The following is a 23,124-nucleotide window of genomic DNA, read 5'->3' on the forward strand; positions in this document are numbered from 1 at the left end:
CTACCTGATCTTTCCCTTCTCCAATGAGGATGCCGTCTTTCATAGTTCACGACGTCTTTTGCTTTTCCACCGGTTGATGGTGTAACACAATGGAAATGGCTTTCAGGCTAACTAACAATGTTCACTTCATGAAAGCAGATGGCTCATAAAATATGAGCAAAAGAAAAAAGATCCATAAAAGTGGAGGGATATACACACACTTGTAAGACAGAACAGCCAGCTGGAGACACAGATTATGGGTCATAAAATAAAAACAAGAGTTTGACAGTAGGAAGTGGATGGAGGGGAGGAACGGCCGGGGGGGAGAAACCAACCAGGGGTCTCTAGGTGAGAGGGAAGACAGGGTGGGCGCCGTGGTAATTATGGTCAAGCAAACAAACTTCTTTCTTTTTTTGCATAGCACCCACACACCCCCCTCTATTCCCTTAGACTCTCCACTCTCCCTCGCTCTCTTGCCCTCTCCCTCTCCCTCTCCCTCTCCCTCTCCCTCTCCCTCTCCCTCTCCTCTCTCTCTCTCTCTCTCTCTCTCTCGATTCAAGGGGTGGTTGGCATGGAAAATGTACCTTTACATTAAGATAAAAGATACAAACAAACATAACATACAAAATAATATAACATGTAACATAAAATCATTTCAAGCCTATCCCTCTCTACCCTTCTCGTCCTTTCTCTCTACCCTTCTCTTTCTCTATGCCCTTTACCTGCTCTACCATTCTCTCTCTCGCTCTCTGTACCATTATCTCCCTCTCTCTACCCTATTTCTCCTCTCTCTCTCTCTCATCTCTTTTCTCTCTCTTGCCTGTCCATCTTAAGTAGCAGCTGTTCTCAGGCTGCCCAGGACGAGGCCATGTGAGGACACAGCACAGCCTTCCCTTGGATGGAGAGCGCACACACACCAGATAGAGAGAGGGAGATTGGGGGAGAGAGAGACACACACACACAGAGTGGGAGGGAGGGATGGAGAGTGATGAAAAGTGTGAGTAATGAAAGAGAGAGAGAGAGAGAGAGAGAGAGAGAGAGAGAGAGAGAGAGAGAGAGAGAGAGAGAGAGAGAGAGAGAGAGAGAATCTTCTGAGGGGGGAGGAGAGGTGAGTACGGGGGTGGCCTGCCCAACCCAGAGGCTAAGACACACAAAGCAGAAGCCTTGCTGTTGCTTGGCTAATTAACAGCTGGAAGGCACAGAGAAAAAAGCCTAGCCCGCTTGCTGAGAAAAACCCAGCGCTGGCTGGAGATGTGGTAGTGGAGTGAGCGAATAAATAGATAAAGAGAGAGGAGCGAGAGGGGGGAAGAGGGGTACAAGGATAAAGGGAGAGAAGAGGATTTCGGAGGAGAAATATGAGCTGGGCTGGAGAGGGAAATGAAGGCTGAGCTGCCAATGAGACTGATAGTAAAAGCAGAATGGTAGTAAGTGGTAACACAGAGTGAGACAAAGGAGACAACCAGAATGGGCAAAAGAAATGGATGACGGATAAAAAAAATAGAAGGAAGAGAAAGTAGAGGGAGATTTGGGTGCCCATGGCAACGTCAAGCGCTGATGACACAACATGCTTTCCGGCGCAGGCGATGAGGCAGCCCCACGACCCTGAACTTTGACCTTGCCAACCGTGTGTCGAGTCATCAACCCTCTGCTGTCAGCAGTCATATGTCAACCCCGGGACAGGAAGGGGACAGGAAGTAAAAAGGCGAGGTCATGGGGCCGACTATTTACTTCCTGGAAAGGAACGCAGTCACAAGTGGAAAGAGAGGGAATTTTTTCTGAGTAGTGACCAATCAAATGTTGGGGTTAGTAAACCCTAAACTCTAGTAAAAAACACATTCAGATATTCAACTCATTCAAGTCATGACTGCCATAGGGACTGAAGCAAAATCATGGGTTTACAACAACAGGCAATGTGCTAATCGACTACGATTATAACTCCCATGGACATTGCATCGGGTGCAATATATCTGACAGCACCGGTGATACACAATTTGCTTTGTTAACGCAGTTGTCAGTTTGGTTGTTCCTTATTTATCAAACTGCAGCAATGGACAAAACATTTATGTTTAACTTGACAAAAGTTAAGTTAGCATCATCAAAGAGTTTGGTATTTTCTTTCAGCCAGGCATAATTTATCCTGCATCCTTAATGGCTTGTGCATCCCTCCTAATATTACTGGCAACACAACTCGCCTTGTGAGATTGTGATCCCCGTTTTCATTACCAAAGCATCGGTTGGCAGAGAACATGAGCCCCTGTTCAAGCAAGGAGGAAGGTGAAAGACTGCTTTTAATGGAGTTTTTCTTGTAGTCAACGTGGGTTACCAGCTCCACGAATCAATGCGCTGACAAGCCAACAGCCCGCTAGCGTGCAGGATCGATGGAAAGGGTTGTTGTGTAAGCAGACAATTACACCTCACCTAGTTGTTAACAACACCACCCTGTAGCATGTTGCTTCGGTGCTAAGGTCAATGTTGAAATGGAACGACGACCCACTAACAGGTATTACTCTCTGCAGGTCTGGGCTTGCAGTTTTCAGTGACTGGCCGTATTGTCAATTATAATGCTGTTTTTTTTTTTTGGGGGGGATATTTTTGCATTCACATTTCACGGCCATAGCGATATGAAAGCAGCAGGGATGTGTTCGGAACACGAGGAGTTGAATGTGCATAGACTGAAAGACCTAATCATTAATAAATAAATAGAGAGATAGATAGGACAGCTCTTCATGCAGATGCAGTTTGCCATAGCCTTCTAACCTATGGCGGTCCCAAGCAAGATAATTACTCCACGGCTACCCCAATTGGCCTAAATTAATAATCACATATACGCATAGTGCCAGTAGAAAAAATCTGCTAGATCATTAAAAGATCCATATCACTGCCTGCAGAAAATGACTGCATTATGCACCTGTCTGCTCTTCTGTTTATTGCCCAAACTTTGCTTAAGGGAGCTCTTACTGTGTGTGTGTGTGTGTGTGTGTGTGTGTGTGTGTGTGTGTGTGTGTGTGTGTGTGTGTGTGTGTGTGTGTGTGTGTGTGTGTGTGTGTGTGTGTGTGTGTGTGTATGCATGCATGCATGCATGCATGTATGTATGTATGTATGTGTGTGTGTGTGTGTGTGTGTATGTGTGTGTGTGTGTGTGTATGCATTCCATGAGGATCAGCTCATGAAATGCTTGTATATACAGTATATTCTTCGCTCCACGTTAATGTGTGTAATAGCCAGAATTTATTTGGATTTCTTCAGTCCCGATTACAGTCCAGGGATTGAATCACAGTTTCAAATGGGACAGACAGCTTTCAGGAAACCTGCTGGGAGATTAGAAAGAACATGTCATCTGTCCCACAGATGTTTCGCTTTGAAAGCTGTGTTCATGTGACACATTATAGAGGGAGAGAGACTAGACTAGACCCCCTATCTTTTCAAATTACAGCGATTCTGGAGCAAAAGGTTACACGTAATTTCCTGGGAATTACAACAGAGGGATATAAAGCCATTGCCAGTGTTATGTGAATAGTATCATTCCGCTTTCTGTTGTTCGTAGAAGGCAGAAAGGCCTTCTACGAACAACAGAAAATGCTTTCTTTAACAGATAACTTATCCGACACTCATGAACCACACAGCGACTCTCTCCTCAGTGCAGGCAGAGGCCGGTACCAACGAGAATGTTAGGCTTTAGGTGGCATGGAATGGAGATTGGAGGGAAACACAGATTTTTTCCTGGCTCAAAATGAGGCAGGGGTGGTACCCTGGCGTGTTTTGCAGACAAAGTGGAGAATGCGAGGAAGAGTTGAAATCTTGGGGTACATTCTGAGAACTCTTGAACTGCCATTAATAACCATATGATGTCTGCACTGCTTCACCTGCCCTCAGAATTCTCCTCTGCGCGAACTCGCTTTGTAAAGAAATGGCTGATTCTACGAGCCATATCTGCCGAGCTGGAAACAATACACATGTTGTTGAGGGACTTTAAAGGCCTGTAAAGGTTGGGTTTTGTTGTGATAGCTGTTGTTGGCGGGCTGCTGACATCGGCTGCTAGACGACTCGGGTCGAGATATAGCAAGTGTGACACATGCAGAGTCACTTTAGAAAGCTTGAGAATATCCCCCCGTTAAACTTGACTGCGATGGACAGAATCTCCTCCTGCAGCCCATCCCCAAATCCCTCTTTCCACACATTCTCTGAGCTCCGTCCTGCTTGTAAACCTCCCCTGGTTAGCCATGAGCTGGTACTCCAGCCTATTCGTGCACCATCAAATATTCACCTCTATCTAAGTCTCTATCCTAAGAATCTTACACCAGTATGTTTCGATGAACTGAAGGGTGGAGATTGGGTAAAAAACAGGGAAGAAACACAAAGGCAAAGAGCGTGATTTACATTAAAAGAAGAGGAAGCTGATGTTATGATAATCGCGGGAGGCGGTGACGGACAGACAGGAAGTGGATGCGATGGCATGTGCCCCGATAAAGCCAAGCCGTACGGAACAAATGGACCAAGTAGGCATTTCCATTAAGGGAAATATGAGCAAATGAATAAGCTCACAGATAAGCCTCATCACCAAACAAAACTAATGCAACTGCATGCACAAACACCCAATTCCTCGATATTTTGAACTGGCTAAACCCTTGACTGAAGGAAGGGGCATTAGCTAATATATTCGGATATATATAACAAAAATATCCTTAACTAGATAACACAACAAGAATGAACAGTCCAGTTATTCAGCCATGTTTAAACACAAATGGTAACGAAAACGGCAACTTTCTAAAAACACTGATGGCACGCAACGTTAGTTTAGGAAACCTTTTTTAAGAAATTTGACATGCTTGGATGCAAAAGAAACAATATTGAACTGTTGGAACAGCCACGAAATATCAGAGGGCAGCCTGGGCTGTTCCTGCTGTGGGGAATAATGCGCACGTGGAGGAAATTCATGGAGGAAATTGCCGCTCTTTGGGCCATTTTTGGCAGCACCTCACCCGGTGCGCTGTGCTGATTACGTACAGCGCGAGTTTGAAAATAGTGTTCATGAGGGCACAAAATGTGACCGAGGCGACCCGCCTCGTAATTCACTATTCAGGGAAAACCCTTAACAGTAGGCGAGCTGAAGGAAGGGAGTCAATAGAAATGTATGCTGTGAGTGGGACTCTCTCTCTCTCTCTCTCTCTCTCTCATCTTATAAGGAAGGGGGGAGGTAAAAAGTAAAAAGTAGTCGAGTAGAGAAAGGGTCACAGTGTTAAACCTTGCTCTTTCTTTGTAATTTACCGGCTGTCTGCACATGACACTATAGCGCACCGACACACACACACACACACACACACATACACATGCGCCCGCACACACCCACATATACACTTACACACCCATATGCGGCCGCGACCGTACACACATGCACACACACACACACAGGTCCAAAAATCAGATATGGCCCACGCCCTACACACATTTCTTTTCAATCGCAGTAATAGCTTAGGTTGTCTCAGTGTCTCTGCTCAGTGGACTGTAACCTCTACTGTGTTCTTTACTGGTTGACTAAAGCAACCTTAGGTCACTCTATGGCAGACATTGAAGCAAAGCAACATGTATGAGAGCAGGTTTTGTCCCAAATGCAAGTTTATTTGTTGATAATATACATATTCATTCCCACTAACGCACGCACACCTACACATGCACGCATACACTAAAACCCAGCCTGGCATGCACACAGACACACACACACACACACACACACACACACACACACACACACACACACACACACACACACGTACGCATGATAACAGACAAACCAACTCCCCAGAAGCATAGAAGAGAGAGTGTATGATTGGTCACTTTGGCTGTCCAGGAGGGCCCTTACACCATCCAACAGATGGTGGTCCGGGAACCTGAGCCCCCCCCCCCACATGGCCCCCTGCCACCTACGCACATGGATCAGCAGAGAAGGCCACTGGGTCCCTCAGATCTGCATGCAGTAAGGGGGTGGTGAGGAGAGGTGGTGGTGGTATAGGGCTGTAGCCGGTGCTGTGATCTACAATTCAGCTTGCACTCTGCTCCATAACAACACCAGGACCCCGGGGCTAACACGATCCGTGACAGAAGACACACCTTAAAACCCCCTCAAGAGTCATGCCGTCCCCATCACTCTCCTCTTCTTCTTTCATTACTCACACTTTTCATTACTCTCCCTCCCGCACTCTCACTCTATGTCTCTCTCACTCTGTGTCTCTCTCTCTCTCTCGCATTCTCGCTGTCTCTCTCGCACTCACTCTCTCCCCCCCTCTTCTCCCCTCTGTCTCTGTCTCTCTCTCTTCCCCCCTTTTTCACATCTCTCTCTCTCTCTCTCTCCCTCTCTCTCTCCCCCTCTCTCTCTCCCCATCTGTTAATACCTCTGGCTGTGGGCTGTTGACATAGAGCTGAGCCAGAGACTTGCTGCTATGAATCTTTTCCACTTAGTTCTCACACGCCTGCTGGAGACCAAAAGACCCAGGGAGGGAGTGAGGGAGGGAGGGCTAGATGGAGGCTGGAAGGGAGGGAGGCTGGAACAATGGGAACTAAAACCAAGGCTGCAACAATACTTACCCCGGAGTAATTAATTATTTACACAAACTGCAAGCAGACAGACAGTACTACGTGGTGAGCTGTCAGCCATCTTTAATTGATCCCTTCCAGCGACCGGAGGTAAATAGACCAATAAGCACAGAGGATTTAGGAGACTAGTGAGGAGCAGCCATGCCTGACACTCTCTCTCTCTCTCTCTCTCTCTCTTAGGTGATGTTTGCGTAAACTTGCTAAACGGTTACATTGGAAAGGTTGCAGGGGCTTGGTGTGTGTGTGTGCGTAGCGTGTGGTGTTTGTGTGTGTCTGTGTGTTTCTGTGTTTCTGTGTGCGTGTGAGGCTGGGAACTGCACTGAAGAGTGGAAAATAGGAACAGCATGAGGGAGTCCAATTGAAGCTGTTAAAAGTCTAGAGCCAATTTTAGATCATGAGACTAAAACACAAGACATGATGTCCACACAAAATGGACAGCTGGAAGGTTTGTGTCACTATGCTTTAACACCATCTGCAGACACTTGTCTGTCTCTGTTTGTCTGCGTTCTTTTGTAAAAACCTCAAGTCACTGCAGGGCACAAAGGATTTTGTTTTAGACTTTCCCTCGCAGGATAATAAGTGTTATGGAGGAGAATGGAGCAGGGATCAGAAGATACGGACATGGTTGGGTTGATGCCCCTTAAATTCCTAAATCTGTGTTAGATAGTGAGTGTGTGTGATTGTGTGCGAGTGTGTATGTATGTGCAAAAGACAATGCCCAGTGACTCCCACATTTAATTGTCGCGCTCTCTTCCAATTGGTGCCTAGAAATACATGCACCGTTGTGCAAATACATTGTGCAAATACATTTGCACAACGGATATAAATAAAGCACAACGGTTGCCCACACCCGGAATGTTCTATTGTAACATACACTTAATCTTTTCTCTTTTACTTTTAGAATAGAGCAATTACCGTGCAATGTTATTGAGATGATTTATAATATCATAAATTAAGTAACATTTGATGTAACATGTCTATTTCCAGCATCCTTAGTGTAACCATTGATGGATTGTACAATGTCTTGTCTCGCATTGCAATGTATTGTTTGTAGTTCGATTGATTCCCAATGTTGACCTATAATTTACATTGACCTATTATTTAAAATCACCACATCAACATCAATATTTTCTCTTTGTTTGTATGGTGTAAACACAGACACACACATACACAGCCAGGAAATGATCTGAGCCAACGCTAAGAAAAAAGCTTCATATTCTTTGAGAGAGAGAGAGAGAGAGAGAGAGAGAGAGAGAGAGAGAGAGAGAGAGAGAGAGAGAGAGAGGCAGAAAGGCACTGGGTTGGGAGGGCTTGAGAGATCAAATAAAAGTAGCTAAGAAGAAAGACTGAGCGGGATTTACAAAAACAATGTCACAGTCAGAACACAGAAAAAATGAGAGAGAGAGAGAGAGAGAGAGAGAGAGAGAGAGAGAGAGAGAGAGAGAGAGAGAGAGAGAGAGAGAGAGAGAGAGAGAGAGAGAGAGAGAGAGAGAGAGAGAGAGAGAGAGAGAGAGAGAGCGCGGCCCAAGTGATAAGGAGAGATTCTGCCACTTCCTCTCTGTCACACAGCGGGTGCGGGATCCTAAAAATAAAACCAGCACGGACACCATATGCTCTTTTTTCCCCCTCCATCCTTCCTCCCCATCTATCCTTCCCCTCTGCACCTCTTTTCATTCTTCCCTTCCCTCTCCTCCCAATCTTTTTATCTCTCACGCCCCTCTCCCCCTCACACTCCACTCCCGTCAAATCTCATCTCAAACCGTTGCCGATAAACAGAAACAGAGAAAGGGAAACAACGGAAGAAACGGGCTGATCGGTGCCATAAGGCCCGGGTTCTTTCGCCAGTCGCAATCGATTGGTTCGCAGATCATTGACAGTCGCCTATAACATCGTCTCCCCCTCTATTCCACTCAATTCATGCCCTGCTGTTAAATGAAAGCTCCATCACGCCCCCAACATCTAACCCCGCTCCTTTCCTCCCTTGTTAGTGTTGGTACCCCACCCCCCACACCCCTACCCACAAATTCTTGACATTTCGGAGGGGGGGGGGGGGGGGCTTGAGTTTATTTTGGGGGGCTTGAGTTAGTGGCGGAGAATGACTCAGGCGATGGAGAATTCCTCATTTCCTGTGCGAAGGCCTTGGTTGGATGAAGGCATGGTGTGCTGCCTCACATTGTTCTGACTCTGTGACAGCTGACATCGGAGAATCTCTGCACACGCACCACCCTGTGAGTCACCCCGTAGGGCTTGCATATATGCGAATATTGTGCACTTATGTGCGTGTATGAGTGTTCGGTTGTGTGTGTTTGTGTGTGTGTGTGCGCGTGTGTTTGAATGCTTATTCAGACAGAATTAATAGTTTTGTTTCATTAATTGAATGCGTAAAAACGTCCTTGAAGCACTAAAGCATCATTAGAGTTCTGCTCATGAACCCGTAATCACTATTTTCAAAAACACGGTGGGCTCCAGAGTGCTTCATTGCAACGTGGATGTTTTGAGCTGTTAAGCACACCAAAAAAAAAATCAAATTCATGCATTGTGAAGCTTGTGTCATGCTAAAAACCCTTTCATCATTGATGGAGCCGCCGCCCAAAACGGGACGTGTATCACTCTGTGTTTCTGCACGTGTCTATGTGTGTTAAGTGGGAGCACTGTTAAATCCTGATGTTTTAAACTCTGTGGCCTCAAAGGCACGTTGGAGATGACCTTGATGATGAACAAAAGCCCCCGGTTGTTTTGGCTCCACCGCTTGTTCATAAAGCAACGGGGGAAAGTGTTAAACAAAGCACCTTTGATGTGCTGTCAAAATGACGAGAGGGGAACCGCTCCAACGTGTACAAAAGCAGCGGGGATGGGGATCGGGAAGCAGCGCCTGATTCCATCTCTTGGCAAAAAGCAATTCCCTACATCCTCTCACTTCCTCTTCGTCCTATGCCATCGCATCCACATCCTGTCTGTCCTTCACCCCCTGCGGCAATGATCATGGCATCAGCTCCTGCTTCTTTAAATGTAACTCAACCTCTCTGCCTTTGCCTTTTTTCCGTTTGTTCTTTCCTGAGTTTGACTCGAGCTCCACCCTTCTGCAGATCGAAACATACTGGTGTAAGAATCTTTGGATAGACTTGGATTGAGGTGATCTATTTGGAGGTGCACGAATATGCTGGAGTACCGGCTTATGGCTAACCGGGGGGGGGGGGGGGGGTTACAAGCAGGACGGAGCTCAGAGAATCTGTGGAAAGAGGGATATGGGGATGGGCTGCAGGAGGAGATTCTATCTGTCTGTCTGGTTTAAGGGGGGATATTCTCAAGCTTTCCAAAGGAACTCTGGGTGACTTTGAGCAAGGCACTGCAACCATGCAACATCGACTCGCAGTGGCCCTGGTCTCTCTAACACTAGTGGTGTTTTGGAGTATAGAGCACTGGCTATGCGTGTTTGCCTGCATACGTGTCTAAAATAAGAGCAGGAAGAAATTTGGAAAGATGAATTATGAATTTGTTTGTGTCAATTAAATTTGTCATCGAAAAAGAGATGAAATAATAAAGTCAGAGAGACGCACAAGGTATTTTTAGAAAAGGCAGAGTGGAGGACTTAGACCAAGGTTATGTTTGAAGAGTGAGAAATCCATTCCTACCTTATCATTTCTAAAAGGATTAAGTCCTCCCCATCCCTCAGACACACACGCGTTAAGCCACAGACACACACACTCAAACACACACACATACTACAAAGCCCATTCACAAACACATGCATTGAGATAATAAAATGTCTGCAATAGTTGAGAGTAGGGAAATTGTGTGTGTGTGTGTGTGTGTGTGTGTGTGTGTGTGTGTGTGTGTGTGTGTGTGTGTGTGTGTCTATGTGTATTTGTGTGTGTGTGTGTGATTGCGCATTTGTGTGCGTGTTTAATTGGTTGCCCGTGCTGGATTCTAGTAATCAAGGCTTTGATTTGCAACAAAATGGTCAACATATTTCAATTGCTAACTATTGTGATGATCTTCCCAGGTAGGATTTTTTAAATTGTTGACATCAATTGACATCAAATATAAATCATAAAAAATATGTGATTAACATTTGACAATATACTTATGTATTCATAACAGTTTGTGTTGCTTTAAGGTCTCTCGCTAAATGATTCCTGATCCTAATCTGCAATAAACCATTCTTTACACTAGCCTTACGTGCTAACAAACTGTGCTGTCTCTGCTCAAAGTGAATGTCTATATAACACTGCCAGTAATCCTTCTTCAACAAAACTTTAGGATGAGAAAAGATGGGTTGAGGAAATAGTGTGCTAACTGGGCACATATGAGTGTGTTCCTATGTGCATGTACTGTAAATGTGTGCACACATGCACACATACATGCGTGTGGGTGCACGCACACACACGCACATCTGTGTCTCTCTCCCTACAGCATGCGTCAGTGACATCATCATCAACAACAACAATAATCACCACATCCATGTTTGCTGTGATGCTGGCCTGGCTTGGCAACCGTCGTCCCCGGCAACAGTGGTAAAGGATTAGACACGACAGAAAGACTTACGAGACACGTTTGCATGTGTCAGCACAGTTTGTGTGTGTCTGGTTTTGTGTTTACTGGTTGTGTGTGGTTCTGTGTGTGTGTGTGTGTGTCTGTGTGTGTGTGTATGTGTGTGTGTCTGTGTGTGTGAGTGTGTTTGTGTCTGAATCTGTTGGTGTGTTTGTATTTATAGGTTGTGTGTTTGCGTGTGTGAGTGTTTGTGTGTGTATGTGTGTTAACAGGTTGTTTTTTTGTGTGTGTGTGTGTGTGTGTGTTTGTGTGTGTGTGTGTGTGTTGAAGGAAAGGTTACAGTATAGAAGAGCAAGGTGTGAGCAGAGAAGGAGACCTTGGGAAGTGGTGCCAGACTTGATGTTCTCGATCCCTGGTTTCATCGTGTAAGAACACCAGACTACCGGCTCACCAGCCATTACACTCGCTAGACAACCAGCCGGTCAGACAGCCATCAGCCAACCAACCAGTCAGTAGGACAGCCTTCAGCCAACCAACCAGTCAGTAGGGCAGCCTTCAGCCAACCAACCAGTCAGTAGGACAGCCTTCAGCCAACCAACCAGTCAGTAGGACAGCCTTCAGCAAACCAATCAGTTAGTAGGACAGCCTTCAGCCAACCAACCAACCAGCCCGTCAGACAGCCTTCCAGCCAACCAACCAGCCAGTCAGTCAGACAGCCATCAGCCAACCAGCCAGTCAGACAGCCTTCCAGCCAACCAACCAACCAGCCCGTCAGACAGCCTTCCAGCCAACCAACCAGCCAGTCAGTCAGACAGCCATCAGCCAACCAGCCAGTCATACAGCCTTCCAGCCCACCAACCAGTTAGTCCACGGTGACTCACTCCACGTGGGCTGCCAGCGTCCCCCCGATGAGGCGCCGAGCGTAGCGCCGGAGTTATCTAAGTCTGCGCAGGAAGGAGAAAAAAAAAAAAAGCCAGTTCGGCGTCCCAGTTTATATTCAGCCTTCGACAGCACACTGCTCGGCTGCTATTTCCGACACGCGTCCCTCACACATGGCGTCTCTCCCATCTTCATCGCCATCTTTTTCTCTCGCCGTCTCTCTCTGTCTCTCTCTCCCTCACTCTCTCTCTCGCTATCTCTATCTCTCTCTCTCTCTTGCCGTCTCTCTCTCTCCCTTGCTCTCTCTCTCTCTTGTGCTTCCCTGGATGGGCTCTCCTCTCTCCTCCTCCTTTCTCCTTCCTCTCACTCTATCCTTTCTTCATCGGTGGGTCTCCCTCTCTGTGAATCTTTTCCTTTCCTCCCTGATGACTCCCTTATCTCTCTCTCTCTTCCTCTCTCTATCTGTCAGCCTCACTTTCTCTCTTTTGAGAACTCCATTCCTTTATGCTTTCGGGGGGATAGCTCTACCAGTTGCATCCTCCCTCTGATCATTTGATGCGTTGACACACACACACACACGCACTTACGCACACACACACACGCGCATCCGCCCTCGACTCGGCCATGGCTGCCATCATAATGGTGGCCCCCTGTCAGTCAACAAAGTCGCTTATAACTCTGCACACAAACAGGAAACCATGCACCACTACTTTTGATCTCCTCCAATGGGTACCACATTTTGAAGGGGGGGGGGGGGGATGTAGGTAAGAGAGCGAGAGGGAAATGGAGAGGTGGAGAAAGTGCTAAGCTAACAGGTGACAGGAGTGACGAGAGACAGAGGAAGGAGAAAGGAGAGCCGACGCCTCTTTAAACCCCGGGCCCTGGGGTGTCTCCGGGTCGATGAGTGGCCCGGGCGTCTCGCCTGCCGCCTGCCACATCAGCAGCAGCCAGCTTTGGACCACGCCGGAGCTGTGAAGCGCCCCTGGGCTATTTCTTGTTGTTTTTTTTCAAATTCCTCATCTGCTCAACCTGTGGCATCCCGCCGTTTAATGAGCTGTGCCCGGATCTCCCGGTTCACCGACCCCTTCGCTCTCATTGACGGGGGAGGTGGGGGATGCTCCCCTCTCTTTTAGCTCTCCGTCTCTCGCTCTCGCTCGCTCACGCTGTGTTTTCTGTCCTCGGGCTTACCTCACCTCAACTCTTAGTCTGACTCACATCTTCCCACGTTTCTGTCTGTTTCGCTCTCCCTCGCTCTCCCTTGCTCTATGTCCCTCACTCTCTCTCCCCCTCTCTCTCGCGATCTCTCTCTCCCTCACTCTCCCTCCCACCCTCTCTCTCGCCCTCTCTCTCCCTCCCTCTTATTACCAATCTGTCATCACAAATGGGTAATCCTCCGGCCGAATGAGGACAGAACGGGGTCGAGAGGTCAACTGGGCGAACCTAGCCGTCATTCCGCTGGATGACTGTGACCCACAAGCACAAAAGCACAGACAAACATGCACACACACCCGTACACACACGCACAGCTTGCACAGCTCAAACGTATTTGCCCCGATAGACACACGCGCAAATACAGATGCAAACTCGGCACGCCACAATCCGATCACCCGAATGCAAATCGCATCGGCCTCACGCAACATTGAACTGCTTCTTCTCTGGTTGTGTACTCACAAACCGTACATAGACACCCAGCAGCCAAACCTCTCCTTCACTGAAGGCCTTCACTCAATGTAATCCAGCAGGAGTCGGTGGGCAAATAAAGACAGCTTGCGTGCAAAAGGCTGAAGAGGACGCGACGTCATCCGTTGACCGACAGAGGTGGAGTGCACTAGGTTTGTTTTGATTAATTTAAGGAGGGAAGCCATTAGGGAAATCTATCCATCTGCGTCCAATTGCAGAGACCCCACCACAAATACACTGCACTGGGACCTCATCAGCTGCCAATAGCAGAACCAGACAGCATCAAAGCAGACAAATGTGTATATGTTTTGGGCACCATGTTACGACGCCATTTTACATTTGGTCGTTAGGACAGGTTTTTTTTTTTTTTGGGCACACATCGCCATGTGATCTTGACATCGCCGCAGTGACACTCACCATCATGGTTGGGGTTCCCCAGCGTCCACGGCTCGTCCGAGTCAAAGTGCGTGTCCCCGCCGATGCCGGGGCCCGGGAAGTAGGCGTGGGCCAGGAAGCCGCCCTCGCCGTCGAAGGGCGAGCTGTCGCCGTGGAAACCCGAGGCGAAGATGATGGTGATGTCCACGTCCTTCTTTGTGCGCTCCAGCTCACTGTAGGGCACGGCCTCGAAGCGCAGCGGCGTCACGTTCTGCCACACGTCGAACGCTCGCCGTATGGCGTCGTGCGTCTCCTCGCGGCCCACCTTGGGCGTCACGTTTTTTATGCTGCGAGGACAAGTGAAGAGGAGGCGGGATTAATTCATTACAATTCCATTCCATTTTAGTTGTATCGCCCTCAATCGAAGGTACAGTCTCAAAGGGCTTAACGGGCCAAATACGTATGAGACCCCCCTGACCCTAGCCCCACGAGAGGGAAAGAAAAAACTCCCTTAATAGGGAGGTGCGCAGCGTGAAACACACACACACACACACACACACACGCACACACAAACTGCTGTGAAAGACTTCACTGGTGCTTTCTTCTGAATATCATAGTCAAAGAAAACAAAGCTGAACCTAAAGAGCGAAAGGCAGCAGGGAAATCCTAACTTAGAACTAGTTGTGCCAACATCAATGCATGCAATGAGAATAATCACCAGCAGACAACACAGACGAGGCGACAGAATCCCGAATCACACAACTCAAAACAAAACAGAGGAACGTTCAGACCGCCGTTCACAACACGGTTCACAGTACATCGTGAAATGGGATATTCAGAGTTTGAAAGAAGGATGATGACCCCCTCCCTCTCATACAAAATCCACACAAAAAGTAACAAACAACACACACACAAACACAAAGACACACACACACTAACACACACAGGTATAAAGACACACACACACACACACACACACACACACACACACACACACACACACAAGACAGACACACACACACACACAAAAACACACACAAACACACAGACGCAGACAGACACAAAAAAACACACACACACACACACACACACACACAGACACACACATTGCTATCTGTCAGTTGCATCTGCTGTATGGAATATAAGCATCTCCTGCCTCAAGTTTTGGCTAATCAACAGTTCTGACTCCAAAGGCTGATCCATCCCCCCTGACCCCACCCTCTACGCTGGATAAAAATCCTTGATAGCTTTGCTTGCTTTAAGAAATAATTATAATAAAAAATAGCGTGTCGTCAAAGGATCTGATCATCTGCTGGCATTGCACACGTTTAAAACTATCATTTTGAAAACAATTAGAGTCCCGCAGACCATAGCCGTGGTAAAGAATGCCGATGAGTTTGTAAAGAATCACCGGGGCGATAAATGCGCAAACAATTATGTACCTTCATGCAAACCAGTACACTCTCATCGGGGTGGTATGGGGCTTTCACCGTCTGACAGAACCTGAAATGACTCTGCGCTGCGTGCACGAGAAAACTGCACCGTTACGAATGTGCAGCGACCACAACCTTTCTGTTGTGGTGAGTGATCACGATTCAGGTAACACTGGCACAGGTTTATCCCAGCATATTCAGGGAACCGTGTTTTAAAAAGCATTTGCTTTAACAATTCATTGCGCCCCCCCCAGACAGACACACACACACACACACACACACACACACACACATAAATCACACGCAACTCCCTCTCTCCTTTTTCTGATCTCTCTCGCCCACATACGATCCTGTTGCCTTCTCTCCTCGTCACCTGCACTCTTTTGTTTATCCGCGTGTATTTATTGCTTCAGAAAGCGTCTCTCCTCAGCTGTCAGCGCGTAATCGCCCATAATGGAAATAGCTATCATTATATTGTCTCTCATCTTCGACTACTGCACATCTTCTCCTCCTTTTTCTCCTCCTCCTTCTCTTCTTCATCTTCCTGTTGGCAGGCAGGCAACAAGCAGCCATTTATAGTGTCGGTGAGCTATTCTATTGTTCTACTGCTGAAAGAAACACTGAGTCAAGTGGAGGTGCTGGGCATGGGGGGGGGGGGTATTACTGGCTAGGTGTGAATGAAGAAGCGGACGAATGAAGAAGCGGACATGATGAGTCCTATTCAAATGAAATGTGGTGAATGTGTTGAGGGTATATAAGCTAACTGATAGTCGCTGACCTTTTTCTGCAAAGGCGGCGAGCAGCAGGAAGCTTTCCATTCGTTTACCTCCCCTCCGCGGGTGCCAATTGCATTATGGGTAGTCGGGCTTAATCTGTTTTTCTTCGAAAGTTCACATGAAAAGCAATATTTTTTTAGGACCAATATTTAAACGACTGGTGTAATTTAGTCTAATTGCAATTATGGAATATTATTAAGTACTGATTGGAAGTCGTTTTGAACAACATTGTAATTTCACAAGCGTTTGCAATGATAAAGAGCTTAAAAACCCCAAAGAACCCATTACCCCCCTCCCCCATTACAGATCTGTGTCCTTGTCTCACTCCAGAACACATGTTCTCCCCCACAGAGGCCAGTTTGAAAGATGACAGGAGAAGTCAAGTGGATTTCATTATAAAAAATAAAAAAATAAAAAAATAATTCGCCAAACAGAATTAAACGAAAAGTCCCACGTTCTGCTATCTGGAAATCCAGCGCGAGGGAGAGAAGTACACAAGGCAAACACAGAGACCCTCGCAGGGGGGGGGGGGGGGGGGGGTGTAAACACAGATAAAGAGACAAAGGAAGGAGGCAGGAAGGGTGGACGGGAGGGAGATAGGGAAGGAGGGAGGGAGAGATGGGACAGCTAATGAAGGAGCAGGGAGCCGACACTGAGGCAGTGCCGAACCCGGGGAGAATCAAGGCGTCGGGGGCTGTCGACGCACGGGGGCCACTTGTGTGCTTCTGTAGTGCCGCCGCGCAGGAGGTGGGGGGCGCACAGCTAATTAGTGGACCCCTACGACTCGCATGTGGCTACAAACACAGCGGCACGTGCCCACAAGTAACCTACCAGCCCCCCGCCCCCAACTCAGCCTTGAGGGAGACCGGGAATAAAACACACTACTGGCACAAAACAACCATTACGCAGCCTTCTACCTACAAAAAATATAAAATACCTAACAAACAAAGACTTTCCTTTTACATTCTCGCTGACATAATGCATGGGGAGAGCATGCTGGGAGGAAAACAAGATAACCTATCCCAGCTCAGGGCCAGGGTCGTCTGCTTTAATGCCAGCCTCACGGGGTCTCGTGTGTTTGTTCAATTGGAAGCGAACCCTCTCTGTGATTCTCACATGATAACTGACACGGGGCCAGTCCTCCTGATTGCACCGTCACATGGTGCCAAAAATAACCAAAAGCGTGACAGTGGATCGAGAGACCAAAGGAGTGTGATTATTGCCGCGGAGACACAGCATTCGATCAACACGGAATGGGGAGGTGATCTGTGCAAATATACACAGGGAAATGTGCAAAGACATGTGTCCAAACACAACAACTTCCCATCCAAACCCAAAGCGGTACCGTCATGCTTACCAAACTAAAGTAAATAAATGTGCATGCGTGCAGACGTGAAAACATGCACAAGCATGCACAAACACACACACACATATGTATATGCACACAAACACACACACACACATAAAACAGATAAACATGCGCTCAGGAAGCTCTCGTCCAATTACATAACCCTAATCCGTCAGTTTACACTGGCTCTTATGTTTACAGCCCTTCTGCTCGTCTTCGCTCCACCCCTCAACTCTCACTCTGTATTTGCTCTATATTCGCTCTCTAGCCGCTCTCCATTCTGTCTCGTTCTGCAGCTATCTCCCCCCATTCGACTCTCCTTTTATCAAGTCTCCTTTCGAGGGCTGTTCTTCTTTTTACTTTTTGAAGCTGTTCTTGAAGTTCCTGACTTAGATGTACAGTATATATATTTCATTTTGAGGGGTAGGGTGGATTTATATGGGATTTATTCTCTTGATTTAAAGGCTCAAGCGCACTAGCATTTGACCACCAAAGTAACAGAAAACTGCACCTTGGGTTTACATTGATTTTGTTTTTTCTCTCCAAACCCCACCTCCCCTCCCATCTCTGCAGGTTGTGATCACCCTCTCCTCTTTTCCAACGCACTGCCATCGATCTGGATTTTGGGGCCTTGCTCAAAGTGCATCGCCCTCAAACCAGTGAATGTTTTCTTTCTCTCAAATGTGGGAATTACGTGCGTGTGTCTGTGTGTGGCACACACACACACTGACATACACACACTTCAACCAGATTACCCTCAGTGCCTCTGTAATGCTTCTCAAAGATTTATTATCGAGGCACACTGAAAACCATGACAAACACACAAACACACACACACACACACACACACACACAAACAAGCCCAGTTTTCAAAGGATTATCCTATGCGATATATGGAGTGACGGCAAGCAGCGACATAGCAGCCTATATAAAATATTACAGATGTAGGCCAACGACCTAGCAGTAAGATAAACTCTAAAGGCACTACATGTCTTATACATTATTGCTGCTGTGGTGGCCTACATAACAGGATGTTGTCATGAATAATACAGCAGGTACATGGAACCTCGGCCGCTTATCAGACATCAAACACCCTTTCCCATTTTTCAGACATGTTTCTCAGAGTGGGTGTGGGGATTAAAGTGTGTGGTGGCCAACAAGATCAAATATAAAACGGTATTTCCCCATCGAGGATTCAGATAGATTTGAATGGCTTGTGAGATGGGAGGCTGATATCAGGAGGAGAGTGAATCATGTATGACGGGGAGCAGGGTGGCGTCTGTGTGATGTCAGCAGTTCAACTCGAGCGGCTTTTCACCAGCATACGTGTGAGGCTGTCCTAATAAAAAACTTCAGTTCTTGATAGAATTTACATTGGGCATGGGTGGCTGGTGAGGCTGATAGATAAGCCTGCTGGGATTCCACCATTACAGTCCTAGGGGAGGATGAATCGAGTCCGGCTTCACAACACACCGGCTCCAGGATAGTTGGGCAACGTGACAACATGCAAAAGTCGCAATCCATCATCCTTGATCGGACAGCGGTTTTGCCGAGTATGTGTGGTTGGATACGTGGGTTTATAAATGCAGAAAGCCTCTCATGTATCACATTGAAGGACGATGAATAAACAGGAAATGCTTGCTGTCGCATCCGTCATTGGATGCATGTGGGCGGGGTGATGAGGGAGCAGGGGGAGGGGGGAGAGGGGGCAGGGAGTGTGCTCAAGAACAACAATGGGTGTTTTTTTCTTAATGTCGCAGCATAGCCAAACATCCCATCCTGCCAAGGATGGGATCGTTATTGTAAAACCGACGTAACAGCAATCGCACAGCACAAAGGGTGCGCCTTAGCATTTCATTATTCAATTACCTCGGGACATTGAGCTAAAGAAATGAAAAAAGTAATTCCAGAGATTTTCAGAGAACAGTTTGAAATCGACGAAAACCAGGCCGAGGTGGGCATCTGGGACGAGGCCGCGCAGCAAACTCACCTGTAAGTGATATGTCTGTGTTGCCACTTCTGCCCCGTGAGGGCGTACCGTCGTTTCCTCACATTGAATTTGGAGACGCCCCCTAACTGGTCCGGCACTCCACATCTGGGCTTCTTCATCCAGCTGCAAGAGGGAGGGGGCGGGAAGGTAAGAGAGAGAGAGAGAAAGAGAAGAGAGAGAGAGAGAGAGAGAGAGAGAGAGAGAGAGAGAGAGAGAGAGAGAAAGAGAGAGAGAGGGTTAGAAAATAGGAAAACACTGGTCACACAGGGCCTAGGCAGGTGCAGAGTGATGATGTCACCAAAGAGTTCCCGCCAAACCAACCATTATTTATCAAGGGGTTATAAGCTCGGTTTCGGAAAGCATGGCAGTGCTTCCTGATCCCATACAAACACGTATTAATTTTGTCAACGTTGGGGTTTACCGGTTTGCTAACCGCCGAAAAGAAGTGGGAGGTGTCTTTAATTTATTAATAGCACAGAATAAATGTTGGCCAGCGACCAATTACTCCGCTTGCCACTACTGTGCAATCCTTGACTCAAAAGCTATTAAATACCCATGGTTCATGTCACGATGGATTAAATTCAAAGCCAGAAATGAATTGGAGCGCCTTAATTTCCCATGTCGTTGGCTCTCACGGAATTTCACTCAAGGTAATAATATGAATATTCACCTATTGGAATATTAGCCATTCTCCCACAGCTTTCATTAGCAACCCAATCATCCATATACAGTGCTGCTCAATAACAACATTATGAGAACAGATTTCACACTTATCAATAGCTGTGGCATTATGAGTAATAACAGTCCTATTTATTTGAATTTCTGCTCCTGTGCATTGTAATGTATAAGGTATGTATGTATAATGTATTGTAATGTATTTCATATGTGAGGTGGATGATAGTAAGGAATATATATTCAAAGGAGGAGAGAAACCGCCTTGTTGTAACATCCAAGCAATCCCTTATTTATACACAGCCAGGCACATACCGCACGCACACGCACGCACGCACACACACACACACACACAAACACACTCAGGCAATAGGTACAACTCATTCCTCACCTTACTGTGATGTCGCTACATCAACAAATGGCAGCAGAAGGGGGAAATAAGAGGAGAAAGCAGGCATGCTGTTACCGTTTGCTGTTTAACTATCACTTCAACTGCTTGACTTGAGAGCTGCTCCCCCACTGTTCACATGAATGTAAACCACATCGTATAGTTAAACAGCTTATTTGAGGCCGCCCGCTTGTCGGTTTGGGGTCACGGCAGGCAGGACTAGCTCAGACTAGAGAGTTCAGCCGTGGCAAACGTTGGACAGGGGCAGGGGACAGGAGCAAGAGAAATAGCACGGTGAGACTCTGTCGGGCGCTCTATGTATTGTGTTGCGTTCCATTGACTCCCAGTGTCTTGGAACTGCATTGACTTACAAATAAAAGCACACACAGAGCGAATAATGATGATTGTACTAAAATGAACACTAAGCAGACGAGTCAATGGGATGTTTTTCTGGGCCCATGAAACAAAAGGAAAATCCTTTTGCCATGGCTGGCGGCAAGGCTTGTTTAACTCCTATTTGTATTGATTTACCGAGGTTCAGACAAACGCCTTTGCCTCGAACATCTAGTCTGATACAAAACCATTTTCTGCCTCTGCGGAGCTTCCTAAAGGACTTCCCTTTGATCAAATGAAAACTAACACAAAAAACGACATCACTTGTGCGGTGTCATCTTTGTGTCTGAAAACATGACTAAATGCCCGTCGTCTCTCTCCAGAAATGCCAAGGAGTGGGACGAAGGAGGAGGGAAACGCTCCCAGACACATGCTGGCATGAACTACTTAGCCCCGCCAGCTGGACGGCTGTTTTCAGTGAACTGTGTACCTCAGTCCTATAACCCCTGCCTGCTGACGGAATGATCCGGATCCGTATGGCTGGCTGTCAGTTTTTCGTGTATGTGAGTTCAAGAAAAACTGGTTACCAACTGGTATTGGTAATGCTGTTATTGGTGGTGTTGGTGGTGATATTGGAGTTGGTGTTGGTGGTGATATTGGAGATGGTGTTGGTGGTGGTGCAGGTGGCTGGGGGGTTTGTGGTGTTGTTGGTGTTGGTGTTAGTGGTGGCGTTAGTGGTGGTGGTGGTGATGCTGTCGGTGATGGGGTTGGGGGTTGTGGTGTTGCTGGCGGTGTATGTGCTGTCTGCTATTGGTGATGGTTTTCAGGGTGGTGTTGGTGGTGGTGGTGGTGTTGGTGATGCTGTTAATGGTGGTGTTACTGGTGGTGGTGTTGGTGGTAGTGTAAGGGGTGATGGCATTGTTGATGGTGGTGATGATTGTGTTGTTGATGGTGTAGGTGTTGATAGCCTTGGTGATGACGTTGGGCCAGGTGTTGGTGATGGCGTCGGTGACGGTGTTGGTGGTGTTGGTGGAGCTGATGTACTCACTCTATGGTGCTGCGGTCCAGCGTGCCCGTCACGTTGAGGCCGTAGTGGCGCTGCATGGCAGCGATAGCGGACTGCATGGCCCGGGCTGACCGCAGCAGGGACATTCGGGGGTCTGCGGGGGGGAGGTAGCCGTACCTCTGGAGCCATGCCTGGAGAGAGAGGTCAAAGGTCAAACTCAGTCAAAGGCTGTAAACCTTGAGTGATGGATTCCCATGTGCCCTGTGAAATAAGGCTCAGAGAGAGATGAATTTGACATGGACAGGGTCAATGTAATTGAAAAATGTAATGCTTTAGAAGAGCGAGAATACGAGCAAAACGTTGTATTCAAGACTTCTGGGCACACTGAGGAGTAGAAACCCTAAGGCTGAAGAGAGAGAGAGAGAGAGAGAGAGAGAGAGAGAGAGAGAGAGAGAGAGAGAGAGAGAGAGAGAGAGAGAGAGAGAGAGATATGAATGTGACCTAAATAGTAGCCCGTCGACTGGGATTGTGTCATTTAGCTTGTCGGAGGGGAGCTGTTCAGTGTGTGTCTGTGAAATCCTTCCACAGGGAACCACAGATCTCTTTAGAGCAGACAGTGGAGGGAGGTGTTGGGATCACTTGGGCCTACAGAACCGCTCTTGGCAGTTGGGTACAGTGTGCACACTGTGTTCTCATACTCATGAAATTAGAAGAAAGGGGTTTGCCCTCTGTCTGCTGACAGTCTAAACAGCACACAGGCTACAATGGCTCTTCCGTTTTTCTTCTGTGAAATCCAATGAAAAAAGAGGCCAAGCTGTCTGAACTCTCATGTTGTTAACTAAAAAGAAGGGCCGACAATCTCAAACCCCCAATAAATCCGATAGTACTGCTAACAGGAGACTTTGAATTGCACTGTGGAGCTACAATACTACTTAGCCCCGGATTTGAAACATTATGAAAGCAGGGGACTAAGGGAAAGTACCAAAACAGGATTACCTTGTTCATTACTGAATGTGATTGTTCTGGGGGAAGACGCATTGTTTTAAAGTCCCAAAAATTTTCCATTTGGAAAAACGAATAGTGAACGATTTACATCACAGCGGGCGATTAAAGGTACAGGAAAGATGACAAAATAATGACAAATAGAGCCCTATAGGAGGCCGTTGAGAAGGTTTCAAGCACTATA

General features: G+C 47.1%; 1 protein-coding gene across 1 annotated transcript in view; it reads right to left on the minus strand.

The window, feature by feature from the left end:
* The window catches only part of LOC307088432 (matrix metalloproteinase-16-like), a gene marked incomplete at its 3' end in the record, with an annotated part of 58,395 nt that overhangs the window by 21,217 nt on the left and 14,054 nt on the right, over positions 1 to 23,124 (minus strand). The window contains exons 2-4 of the mRNA XM_079754326.1: positions 21,981 to 22,129; positions 19,540 to 19,662; positions 14,035 to 14,339 (exon numbers count right to left, since the gene is read on the minus strand). Coding sequence (XP_079610452.1) covers positions 14,035 to 14,339; positions 19,540 to 19,662; positions 21,981 to 22,129 — 577 coding nt within the window. The remainder of the gene's footprint in view (positions 1 to 14,034; positions 14,340 to 19,539; positions 19,663 to 21,980; positions 22,130 to 23,124) is intronic.

Source organism: Pollachius pollachius, assembly GCF_949987615.1.
Source record: "Pollachius pollachius genome assembly, chromosome: 17".
Lineage (NCBI taxonomy): Eukaryota > Metazoa > Chordata > Actinopteri > Gadiformes > Gadidae > Pollachius > Pollachius pollachius.